Source organism: Pseudomassariella vexata (genome assembly GCF_002105095.1).
Source record: "Pseudomassariella vexata strain CBS 129021 chromosome Unknown BCR38scaffold_3, whole genome shotgun sequence".
NCBI lineage: Eukaryota > Fungi > Ascomycota > Sordariomycetes > Amphisphaeriales > Pseudomassariaceae > Pseudomassariella > Pseudomassariella vexata.
The window spans coordinates 3,322,035-3,334,682 of record NW_024467958.1 but is presented as its reverse complement, the minus strand read 5'-3'; the positions used below and the strand labels follow the sequence as shown (position 1 = coordinate 3,334,682).

General features: G+C 50.5%; 3 protein-coding genes and 1 non-coding gene across 4 annotated transcripts; all 4 read left to right on the top strand.

Moving 5' to 3' along the window:
- Positions 1-1,315: 1,315 nt before the first annotated feature.
- Positions 1,316-1,418, top strand: BCR38DRAFT_t93. The gene has a single exon. It is a non-coding gene; the product is annotated as a tRNA-Thr (tRNA).
- A 994-nt stretch (positions 1,419-2,412) lies between these two features.
- On the top strand, positions 2,413-3,320 carry BCR38DRAFT_482556 (putative ADP-ribose pyrophosphatase; the record flags this gene model as incomplete). The annotated part of the gene is made up of 5 exons (XM_040863520.1): positions 2,413-2,445; positions 2,501-2,535; positions 2,639-2,949; positions 3,015-3,030; positions 3,086-3,320. The coding sequence occupies 5 exons, from the start codon at positions 2,413-2,415 to the stop codon at positions 3,318-3,320; spliced, it is 630 nt and encodes a 209-aa protein (XP_040719371.1).
- A 1,413-nt stretch (positions 3,321-4,733) lies between these two features.
- BCR38DRAFT_310774 (uncharacterized protein) lies at positions 4,734-5,821 on the top strand (the record flags this gene model as incomplete). Its single annotated transcript, XM_040854654.1, has 5 exons — positions 4,734-4,838; positions 4,895-4,931; positions 4,991-5,429; positions 5,511-5,575; positions 5,637-5,821. Coding segments are annotated over 5 exons (831 nt in total), but the record flags the coding sequence as incomplete, so codon positions are not given.
- A 5,981-nt stretch (positions 5,822-11,802) lies between these two features.
- BCR38DRAFT_406950 (uncharacterized protein) lies at positions 11,803-12,173 on the top strand (the record flags this gene model as incomplete). Its single annotated transcript, XM_040858108.1, has 2 exons — positions 11,803-12,110; positions 12,164-12,173. The coding sequence occupies 2 exons, from the start codon at positions 11,803-11,805 to the stop codon at positions 12,171-12,173; spliced, it is 318 nt and encodes a 105-aa protein (XP_040719369.1).
- Between the last annotated feature and the right edge of the window lie 475 nt (positions 12,174-12,648).

Genomic DNA, 12,648 nt, shown 5'->3' with positions numbered 1-12,648 from the left:
CCGAGCCCTGCTCTGAGGCACATGTTGATAACCACGAATTCCCTATGGGTCCATATTGCAGTGCCAACCGGCATGATGCAGCGACAGTTCAGCATTTGGCCCGACATGATTGGTGACCGCGCCTGTGTCGGGCAGGAGTTTGATGAAGCCCAAGGACGAGTACGCCAACATTTCGCCTTGTGAGAATGCCATCTTTTACCGTGTGAAACTCATTAACCCTAAATAGCGACAGTGAACTCCAAGATTACGAAGTGACAATTTATGGAGAGACGATCATGCAAACTCAGCCTTGCCGCGGTTGGGGCTATGTGAAAAAGTATTCAAGTGGCAACGAATACATAAAGGATGGTCAATTGCAACGTTTTTCTGTCCTTCATGTCACCATTACCTTATCTAGCGTGACAGCCGAATGTACACATCACACAGGAGATGCTAACCAACGCCCGTACATGAGCCATGTTATAACATTGATTGCAATGCTCCTTATACAGCTACGCTACTTGGTGGAACGTCCTATTCCTTGAGTTTTTTATACTGTATCCCACAACTCCGGTATGAAGTTCTCTTTGTGCGTTCCATCCGAATCTAGTTCCCAAACCTTTACCTTCCATTCATTTTAGACATATGTTCTTCATTGACAGCAGTATGGTGTCAACTTCTCTCCCTCTGGCGCTCCGCTTCCTGACAATATTACTCCATGCAACAACAAATACCCTTGCTCAAAATGCTTCAATATCGTCGACGTATACCAAACTCACGTACAACACATATCCGCCAGATCTGTACGCAAGCCCTCAGAGCTTACCTCTCACTTATGTGACGCCTTTGGCTTCGCAATTTTCGGATGTGTCCCATCTGCTGCCCTCCAATGTGACATACACTACGTACTTGCTTCGGCCCTCAGCTACCTTAACACCAGATGAATCGTTTGGGCAAAGCACGCATACTGCACTCTGGGCCAACTACAAGTGAGGCCAATACCCTCCTTTTAGCATAACTGCTTCGCCAATTCCCGTCTCATCTAGCGAGTTGGGTTTTTCACTGCCACTGGCTGTCAGAGCATTGCATGAGTTTGGGTACTTTAGTACGCATTACGGGATGTGTCGCTCAGGGGGACGTTCAAGAGGAGTTTCCTTGATCTGGTCGATTTCTATAGCGAGCATATGGATTCTAAATGAGCCATACGAAATAGAGAAACTAAGAATCATGATTTAATAGTGATTCGAATTAACGGCAAACTACTATCACTCTTCGCAAAAGGGGTTTGTCGTTTCGAAGGAGCGATTCCCGACTTGCGCTTGGTATATTTAGTCAAGTCGGCTGGTGTAGTTGGTCACTTCGCTGGTAGATAAGTCCCGATTTGAGCCTCGCCCACTTGGGTCGGTGACGAGTCGCGGGTTCGAATCCCGCAGCTGACACACAAGGGGGTTTAGTCAACCCTTACGGCGCGCTGCCCACCTTGTTGACTTCGCCTACCTAGCGATAATAGGGAGATTGGTGCAGTTTAGGATTACGAGCATCCTAGCCAGTCGACCGTCAAGCACTACGTCGGCGGAATATAACTCGACAGCCGGTCCAGAATTCGAATCGTTAATCCGACCCCTTATCGGACCTCGCCTTTCCGATAACGCTCGTCGGCGAACCCGTCCCCTCACGATAGAAGGCGCGCAGCACGCCCTCTCGCCGCGATTCTTGCGAGCGTCTGACCACGTTACGGTCTATCCACTTGAGCGTATGGTTGAGATGTATACGCTCGACGAGAACCCCAATTAGCAGATACTACGACTTGTCGCGACAAAAAAATAGTCGAGCATCTTCTGCACATCAGCAGCATCCCACCCCTGAGGACGAATTTAAGTGCCACATTACCACACTTATCGGTAGTTCAGGCAGGGGTTGTAGCACAGACTTAGGGAGGGACAGGAGGTTTAGTAGTCGTTTGGCTACAAGTTTACCTGTATAACCGCCCGACGCGGCTTAAGGGCCCGCTATATCATCTATAGCCCCTTAAGGGAGTACTTGTAGAGGTACCGAGGGTTAACACCTACGGCGTATTTAATATTATTTTTTATTTAGTCAATGCTAGTCCGTTTCAGAAAAGACTTCAACGGTGGTGATTGTAAGCAGTACACAGGTCTGGTATTGCGCATATAGGTAACTGTCATACTCGAAAGTTCGTTCTGGAGTAGTGGAGTCAGTCCTAGACGCCTCAAGCTGCGTGCCTATTGAACAGTGACGGGTCTTGCAGCTGTCGAGTAAGTAACCAACTGGCAAGCATCCAAACCAAGCCCCACCGGCAAGGAGAGTGCGCCAAGCACCAAAACCACATCCCTTCAGGCTTCTGGCCATTTTCACCAACTTCAACTAACACTTGACATAAAACAAATAAGTAACAAAATCCCGCCTGCCAATATGTCTGCCAAAGTCATATCTACAGAGCCTTTGGTCAGTACTTGTGCTTATTTTGTTTAATCAGACGCCTCACTGATCCTTCGAACAGGAGACGAAAGATGCCAAGTGGATCAACCTAGTCAAGTGAGTCAGTCCGTTTACACTCTGTTTCTCTACCATTCCCCCTTCCCCTTGCCATACAGACGTGCCCAACGCCAGATACCTATAACCCATTCATATGTTGTAGGATCAACTACGAAGACAGCAACGGCAAACCCCGCACCTGGGAAGCAACCAAGCGTACCACCCGCCCCAAGGATAGCGCCGTGGATGCTGTGCAGATTGTCGCCGTCCTGCAGAAGCCCACAGGTCCTGAGCTGCTCCTTGAAAAGCAGTTTCGGCCCCCTGCCAGCAAGATCGTGGTCGAGTTTCCCGCTGGCTTGGTGGATGAGGGAGAGGACCCCGAGCAAGCTGCCGTGCGTGAGCTGCGTGAGGAAACGGGCTACGTCGGAGAGGTTATACCGGACCGAAGGGGTGCCCGACCCGTGCTGTGGAGTTGTGAGTGAAATTAAAATGTGTTGAATTGAAGAGATTCCAAGGCTGACATTGGCATGTTCGTGTAGCTCCTGCTTCGTCGAGGTGAGGGATGGCTTGGATTTGAGCAACGGCTGTCGCCAACTAACCATCACTCTAGCTCGTGCACGTACCTGATCAAAATCAACATCGATTTGACCAAGGTAGAGAATCAGAGCCCCAAAGCGCAGTTGGAGGACGGGGAGTTCATCGAGTGTTTTACGGTGCCGCTGAAGGATCTCTACGCCGAGCTGAGGAACTTGGAGGCCCAGGGGTTTGCTATTGATGGCAAGCTCGGCTCATTCGCCGAGGGTCTTGAGATGGCTGGCTGTGAGGGGATTTTGGGCATGGTATGACCTGCTTAGGCCTTGGAAGTATCCTTCCTGCTCCCGACTCTGAATGCGATGGCAAAGGAAATCAGGACCCAAAGAAGACCAAGAAAGACGAGAAACGGGTCAGGAATCAGCGTCGACGCAAGTTAAGAGTCGGAATCAGAGACAACGGCGAAAGGCTGCGGACTGACGGCCTGCACGCGGCCCACGAAGTCATAATATTAACACTTCAAACCTGAGTATGCCTCAATTGCGGATTGATAGAGGCAGGCTTCCTGGAAGACTGTTCACATTACTTCCTATTTTCCCACGTTGGAATTCCATGCTGTCTAATTCCACATCACATGTATAACCCTGGTTCAGTGCCATACTTATGCTTGGGGATATATCACACGCCGCAGTCGAAGCATTGCTAAGGTGGTGGATGAAAATGTGACAATGATTACTTCTATGTTGCTACGTTGCTGCGTGCGACGAAAATTTAATTTTCACAATGGCGAATATCACGAGGATATAATCTTAAAGGCTTTTCAGCCATTGTTGGCCCCAATACTTGTTGTGGGGGAGGGTGGCAGGTAGGTAGGTTGGGTCGTTGGTTGGTTCGAGATCTCGGGCATGAGCGGGTATCTCCTCCCCTTGCATGCGCATTGAAAACACCGCCCTCGCTACGCAATCAGAACCAGGCGTATTGGGACAGAAGGGGTAGGGGACCGGTGCGGAGTTTTTCACTTGTACCCTGTTGATAACCACCAAGGATGCAAGTACTGCGCAAGGTTCTTCCCTTATTAACTAGGCGTATACACATCGCAAAATCCGCATAGTGAACATGTTCTACTTGTAAAACAAAGTTGATCAAGAATTTCTACCCGTATGTTGTGTTGCGTTAAATTTTCTCCGGCGGCTTCTCCTGAATCTCATTATGGGGCCCGTTGGCTGGATTGGGCAGAGTTAATACTTGGATTAATGGTATCATGTTTGCTATAATGCGTCATGTTGTGACCATTGTGGTCATTTGTCAGGTCCCTGGATTTGGATCTTCTAGTTGCAGCTGGGGGCTGTCTGCCCTTCTGTGAATGAAACCATTTGGCTATCTGTTAGATCATCTCCCTTGCCTCAGTTTGAAGATCTGAGGCAACTACCCTGTTCAGCAATAACGGAATTGAGGACATTTAAACCGCCACCAATCCTCGTGGCTTCCGGATTCTGACATATCTCCGCCGCCTGACCCAACCTTTTGAAGCCGTCCAGTTTCAGTGTCATCGATGCACATCAGCTTGCATAGCTCATATTTGCAAATCGATATTCAATCCATCTGAGTGTTAGTCACATTTAATCAGTACATGGTGGCTCCTTTTCATGATGTTTCTTGCACCCAATCTGCTTCCCCGGAGCGCGGGCGCTGAAGATGGAAGACCTTATTACACAATAGCTTTAGTCGTTGTTCTTATGCTCGCCGGGGTCTTTGTCGGTCTTCGTTTCGGGGCTCGATATACCTGTGGATTCGTTTACGGTATGGACGATTGGGTACTAGTCGCCGCCCTGGTAAGTACGACTATTTTCACCCCTCGTTGGATTACTCGCTAACCCACTGTTATTAGCTTTGCTTGCTTGTGTTGGGTGGCTTCAACCTCACGAGTATGCGTTCATTCCCTAAACCTGGGCTCCCAATTCCCTTGCTGACAAGAAATTCGTAGTGATGCATTATGGTCTGGGAATGCATGCTGCAGATATAGATAGAGAAGACCTTTTCCTGATCTACAACTATCTGGTAGCCTCTCAGTGCGCGTACTTGGTGGCATTGCTGCTTGTCAAAACCTCCATCTTGCAGTTATATCGGCGCATATTTCCCTTCAGCAGAAGCATACAGTACACCATGTACTTCATTGTTGGAATGATGGTAGTTTGGACTATCAGCATTCTCTGCTTATCTTTCTTTCGATGTAAACCGATCCACAATACATGGCTCCCTCAGATTGAGGGGACTTGTGCCGGTTCGGGACCTTTGTGGACCCCGATCTTCAACATTATTACCGATGTTGCCATCTTGACTTTGCCCATAAGCCAGATTATCAAACTCCAGATCGACAGGACACAAAAGGCTTGGTTGTGCGTCGTGTTTCTACTTGGCGGCTTGTGTGTCTCCATTTTCTTTCCCTAGTTCAGGTGAACAGTTGAAATTTCACAACGGATGTCACTAATACGATTACGACACAGTGTTATTTTTGTCAGCACGCATACATTCATCCTTGGCATGAAAGTCAATGAAATCGACATTACATGTTGGTACCCTTCTTCCCTTTCACCATACCCTGTGGGCCAGCCCTGACGTATATATTCCAGGGACCCTATTGCCCTCGCGGACTTGGTGCGCAATCGAGACTTCTGCGGCTATCATTAGTGCCTGTCTGCCTACAATGGGACCTCTCCTGGGGAAGTTGAACCAGAAGATTGGAACTTGGGGATCCAATCGGAAGGCCAACCCGACTCCAACGGAACTCATCACTATCGGTGGGACTGGTGCCAAACCAGCGAAGAAGCAACGATTCGTCCAACTTGGAAATGACACAGACCCAACCCTATGGAGCAGCGAAGTCGCCATCAAGGCCAATCAAGCGAGCGACCTGGCCGCGGGAGATGAGAATGCGTTAGCAAATGTGAGAAGTTGGGGGGGCAGTGCTGCATAAGTTACCATCGCGAGAACTGTCAAATTGTCAGGGTACGGCTAGGCCGAAGGCAATAGTACAGAGTTATGGGGAGTAATAGGCGTCCCTCCTACAGAGCACCAGGTGGTCACTGGCGGTCACTAGCGGTCTCAGGTAGGGGTGCCCACGATGGTTCATTGATCTCTACCCTCTCTATCTTCTTCCCGGACGCCTGCCCCTTACATAGATAGCTAAAGCCCGGAGTCGGAGCCGTAGAGCACTAGTTCCTCCGATTGTTCCGTATACCAAGACTTCCATATTAGGTCATGACTCGCACGTCCCTACACCGGAGCTTCACCGGAGTCCCACCGGTGCCTGTGGCATTCAGTTCTCTGAAACAAATAACTCTCATCATGGGGGAAATTGGTACGCAAGAAGAACAGAGGGTCATTGATGGATGCATCACAACGGGAAGCCATCTATTTATATAAACAACCCTAACGTACCCCACGAGCAAGTTGGCCACTTTTTCTTGGCACCGTATGAATAACTTCAATAACTTAACTAAACTAAAAAATAATAATTCAAACTAATCGGAATCCTCTTCCTCGTACGTATCTTTATCATTCTCACAAGTACGAGCATTATGTCCGGGCTCTCCGCAGACCCTACAGCGCCGTCGGCGTGGTTCGGTATAACAATAAGTGAGGTGTGAGTAGAGGCCAGGCACAATCGTCAATTCCTAACGCCAGTATCAATTAGGTACAAAGAAGGAAACTTGCCCCTCCAAGAGTCCTTGGTGCTTCGAGCACTATTTGAGTGTCCTAGAAGGTTTTGTTGAAACGCCATCGGATCGTCATGATCTCGCCCGCTTCTCCAGGCGGGCCCGATCGCGACCTTCTAGCCCATTCGAATTCTAGCTTGTGACATTCGGTCGGTCTCGTACGACGACGACTTACACGTATATTATCCTGTAGCTGCTGTTCAATATCCCGTTGAGACTGTAAGTTCTGAGCGTCTCGTAAACTAAGAGATCCTCCATCTTGTAGATGTCGATTTTTAGTCCTTCGACGACGGCTTAGCTCTTGATTGGCCTTCCGAAGTGTAGTAACCTCATCCTCAAGTAAAACTAACCGATGCATAATAGCCGTTGCACTACGTGAAAATTGGTCAATAGCCGTAAGTATTGTCGTCGGGGAGCTATTCTGATGCTGTACGATTCTGTTTTAACGTATTCAGACTGGGATTACGCCTCGGTTGGGTTATTTGGAGTCTTTGATTCCCAGATTAAGGGGGCGCCAGACGAGCTCCCAGGAGGTGTAGGCGTATGTAGCTTAATATCCAGCTGTGAAATCACATATTCCGGGTCGTACGGAATAAGTCCTGTCCCCCTGAAACCTGCCTGGATATTCGACTTAGTTATAGTCGTACGATACGCCCTATAGAATGCCGAAAAGAAATCCTCCTTCGAGATATGGGTTATATGCGCCCGTATTAGGTCTTCAATTTCTTGACTAGATTGTCGAGTATCGCGTCGAGATAGTAGTCCGCGTTTTCGGTTAGCTAGAGTTGTACGAGGGACATTGTAGAGTTGGGCAGCGCGTCGGATGCTTAATTCGGGTTTCGATTGAAGCGCCTGACACGCTAGAATCATGTCGCTTTCTTTCAATTCGATCCCGTCTTGGTATGTGTAAAGATGTTAATTAAAAGGTTGTTCGTACGGTGCCAAGAAAAAGTGGCCAACTTGCTTGTGGGGTACGTTATATGGAGAAGCAATGAAAATAAGGCAGGCAAGCATAAATGCGAAATCCAACCGCACGGGTTCTTGCTCGAATACCACACAAATAATTGACCCAATGAGAGGGGTAGAGTGTCCTCCATGCTTTATAGATAACATTACATCAATAGGATATCCACGGTGGCGTTTCAGGGGTGTTTGGCGGGCGGATTCAGCGGCTGAGCGCCACACTAGGGCGAAACACCGTCCGTGCAGTCAGCAGGTGAGAATATCCCAAATATCACCACATCGGATGGCCGGCCTAACGGCCGGCCGCTCGGCGACGTCCGGATACCAAACTAGCAGGTAGGAGAGATGCTCCGGGGGGTAAAAGATATAATACAAAGCTAGGTAAGGCGTCGATTCCCGTTTCGTACCCGTAATATATACGTATTATTGGTAGGCTAAGGCCGGCCGCTAGGGTAGGTCCTACTATACTAGGCGAGCCTTCCTCCCGGCCCGTAACCGTTTACATAGCTGGTCTATAGAACAGCCTATCTGCTGCTGTTGCAAATTAAGTATCCACATCGCCGACTCCTCGCTACATCGCCTTGCTTGTGCTTGCCTCCTAATCTCAACGATAACCTCGCTCCGTAAAGAGTACCACTGTACCTCGCTCCGGCGGCCAGATCTCCACCGGCTGCCCCAACGCCTGTCTAACTCGGTAACCGACGGCTGGCCATGGATCCCGATCGTCCACTCCCTCCATAGCCCCTCCACTGTACGCGTCGTACGGCACATACTGTGCTTCGGGGGCGCTGGATTTCCTGCCCAGATACACGGCTGCGGACTTAGGGAACTACGCTCAGTAGGTCGCCCGGTAGGTGCTAGGTTCGACCGGTTAGAGGGATTACTACGTAATACTGGTATCTGCCCCTCTGCTATGGCCGGTGCTAATGCTGTTGTCGGTACTGTTGTTACTACTGTTACCTCTGTAGGTAAAGGTACAGGTGCTGTTACTGGAGTAGCCTCAAGGCGAAAGGTAAGGCCGCCGGCCGTGAGTTTCTGGAGCTGCGTAGACTGGGTACGGTCTGAGTGTACGAGCTGATCGAGAGACTGCTGAAGCTTCGCCGTCTGCTGCTGAAGCTCAGCTATCCTTGCCTCGTGGCGTACGTCGATCGACCTCAGGTAGTCAGCTAGCGTCGGCATAGCCTGAGTCAGGAGAGCTAGCTGGCTAGGGCGCTCCTCCTCCTGGGCTGTAGTTCGGACCTGCCGGGCGAATAGCGCGTAAGCCTTATGCTGAAAGACCCGGTGATCCCATATAGGGCTATTAGGGAACTGTTCCTGTAGCAGGGCCGAGTCCTGTAGGATAACCTTCCGGAGGTGGAAGAGTAATTCGACTAGACCCATAGCTGCTAGGTCACTAACTTGGTCCTGGCTAGGGCCGAACCTATCCCTCCAGCTGTCAAGCTCAGGCCAGATCTCCCTAAGCAGGGCCTCCGGGGGCGTGATAGTAGCCCGCCGGACCTCGAAGCATCCCATCTGCGGCGGATGCCCGGCCATTACACGCATAAACTTCCGGGGTAACGAGCTGAGATAACACCCGACCATCTGCTCCTGGTTCCACCGGCCCGCTCGTCGTATCTGTTCCTCGCTTACGCCTTTCAACTCAGCTGTTTTAGCCCCAGCGCTGCGGCCGATATGCGTTTTCTTCTGTGACGTTACCCCGGCGTACTGGAAGGCCTTAGTAACCCAGTCCCGCTGCGCGTTATACGAGAAGGCTGTTGTACGATCCGCCCCGCTCCCCTTGATCAGCCGGATATCGTACCAGGCCGACCGCCGGCTCAGGTCCGGGAAGGGCTCGTCGGTTAGATCCCAGCGGTACAGCAGGTAAAAAGCAAGGCCACCTAGCATACAGATAAGCGGTTTTCTATTGCGGAGTGCCCCTGCGGTCTCAAGTCGTCCATGCTGATTTTGCTTCCCCGCACGGGTAGTTAGGATAACCGGCATACAAGGGGTCGAGCCCTCGCCCTGCAGCTCAAACGTAAACAGGTCCGAGATTTCGGCCGCCCTCCGATCGCCGCCACGAGTAAGCATATAATGGCCGAGAAGGAGGTCAACGAGTGTCCGAAAGTGACATTCGGGCGAGGAGCTGCTATGTGCCCAAAGCTCGTAGCAGATCCGCTCGAACTGCTCCTCGGTATAGCCGTCCAAGATGGTCTCCCGGCCCTTATCCGCGTATAGATCCTTCTCCCGTTGCGCATCCCGCCGCTGGAGAGACCGGACGTACTCACGTACGTGGTCTTCCCGCGGGGAGGGGTGCGTGTTCATCCCTAAAGTCCTCTGGGTCCGATAGAGGTCGGTAATAGCTGTAATATAGCTCCGTACGGAGCGCCACCCGAGCCGCGTCTCCTCCTGCGGGACGCCCTGGTCGGCCTTCCGGCTCCAGGCTCTCAGGGGCCGGTCGGTAACGACCTCAACAAGAAAGAGGAGGAGCTTGTCCTCCGTAACCGTATCGGCATCCTCATACTGCTTCCGCCGGCAGAACTCCTATATATAAAGACGTTAGCTACGTACCGGGCAACCTACGGGGCCGATAGGTAAGCGAACAACATACCTGGAACTCCTTCTGCTTCGGCTTGTACGCTATAACAGTGTTCTTCGGCCTGGACTGGTCGATAAGCGATAGGATCCTCTGTGTGTTAGCCCGTAACTCAGCTCTATTAACGGCATCGGTTCCGAGACGCGCAACGCGCCCCGTCTCCTTCGTCCTCGCCATATACAGACAGACAGACAGACAGACAGACAAATAAGTAGCGAGGCCGGATAGCCGGTAGGAGAGCGGTGAGGCGCCGGGGGGAGAGGAGGGAAAGGGGAGAGCGCGGGGCAACTTACATCGTACATCGTCTTGTGCCGCCCCTGTATTTGTATTCGGTCAGGTTAGCAGTATTAGGCCTATCGTTCCAGCGGCTCTAAACACTGGACGAAGCGCTGTATCGCAGCCGGCCAGGGGAGAGGGGAGGGGGGGAGGGGGGAGGGGGGGGTGGGGTCGGAGGGGTCTTAGGGCGCCAGTCAGCGGCACTTGGCCTTGTAGAGGCCTAGCGGTTCAGGGGGCAGGGGGCCTGTAGCCAATAAGCTAGGCGGTCGCCAGCGGGGCCGTCAGCCGCCATGTATGGTGGAAGGAGATAAACGAATATCCACGTTCCCCTAACTAGGGGGACGACGTGGATATCCCCGTATGTGTGTCGGGGGCCCGGGCGTCAGCCAAAGTCATCCCGAGTCAGCGGGACCGCGAATACCAAGGAATATACATATCAGACCAGAGTGTATTATTGCATGCTAGATACGGTAATCAGTTGTTACACCGTTGGCCGGGCCAACCACTTAATAAGCCGAACGAATGCTTCCGAATGACGAAATATCTCGTACAAGAGTATTCGAAACAAGTTAATCATTTAGTTCGTAAAAATCAAATGAGGTCTAAAGGGATATTGAAATTCGACTTTGCAAAGCTTGGAGCAAATAATTATCTCATTGCGAGTCACCATGCGTTTGTAACAAACCTTCAGCACAGCGGGGTTCCACAACTTCGAAAATGGAAATGCAGTAGCTTGACTTGAGTCCAGTCTGTATCATACGTGAGTCAAATTCAATTCTCCTGAGGAGTACACTATTCTTTCTAGGTGGCAGTTATGATACAATGGATCCTTGAAGACATCAAATTCCCTCAGCGAACAGTGATACGTGTCACCGTATGCGTAACTCTTGAAATCAAAAGTTCTTTTTGGAAGGAAGGAATAAACGACTGCAAAATACGACCTTGAGGGTCAAATTAGTATGGCGCGTTATCATACAACCTGTCTAACAGGCCATTCAACTAACCCGAATAACTGTTGACGCCTTCAGGTGAATTGCGAACGTTTGGCCCATAGCCATAACCTTGCCAAGTTCGACGTAGCCGCAATACTTAACTTATAACTTGCTGTTGAAAAGATGCAGCGACTACCTGCCGAAAGTTTATCCTGGATACAGAATCCCTCCTCTACGGCCAGATATATTCCGGTGTTATCTATTTCTCTATCGCTGTAAAACTTGTTTTCAACTGAGACTATCGCCAAATCCAACTTCCAAGCACACGGCTGCCAAAATGCTCATTTCATCAATCGCCACCCTTCTCATCACGATGTCGGCCACCTATGCCGCCAGGCCATTGAAAACAGCCCCCGATCCATATTGCAAAAACCCAGGCCACTACTCCTACTGCTTCCAGGGGATGTCGGTGGTCGTATGCGAAAGCGGCCGCCAGAAGTGGCGTCGAGATTGTACCCCGTCCCATTGCGAAGAGTTCGACGGAGGTGCCCGCTGTGCCTCTGATCCAGAACTTCCCGGAGATGATGCCTTGGACATGGGGGATTCTGCCAATGATGATGTGGCAAAGGAAGAAGTACGCTTCATGTGAGTTGCTGGAGAGTGATGTCTTTAGCCACACTTACTTATGGATACTACAGGGATAAATGAGTAAGAGATGGTCACGAGTGGTAGGCGAATCTTTTCGTACGTGTGGATAAATTAACGAACTGGTATATAGTAATGTGCACCTTGATTTATGATGTCGAATAGAATGATAACTTAGGTACTAAACCGCGTTATAAACAACCACCACAAATGACGGGCTTCGATATCGTCGAATTGATATATGCAATGGAACAAGATAACTTGTATAATCGATCCCCAAAATAACATATATGAAGCCATGGAGATAGAGCAGGCTCTTCCGTCTCGTTGGTCTCGTTGACTTCTCTTGGCGTGTACAAGCAATCACGAACGCAGGTATCGCCCCCTTGACTGGGCGTTGTAGATGACGCCTCGCTCGTACGGAGCTGTGTCCCTACATCGTATTGACGCGGGTATGTGAATGATGCTATGGCGGACTTCACCGAGGCGGCTGTGGCAAGGCCATCCCCTTGAAATAGGCTACTAGTCCGGCCACCGT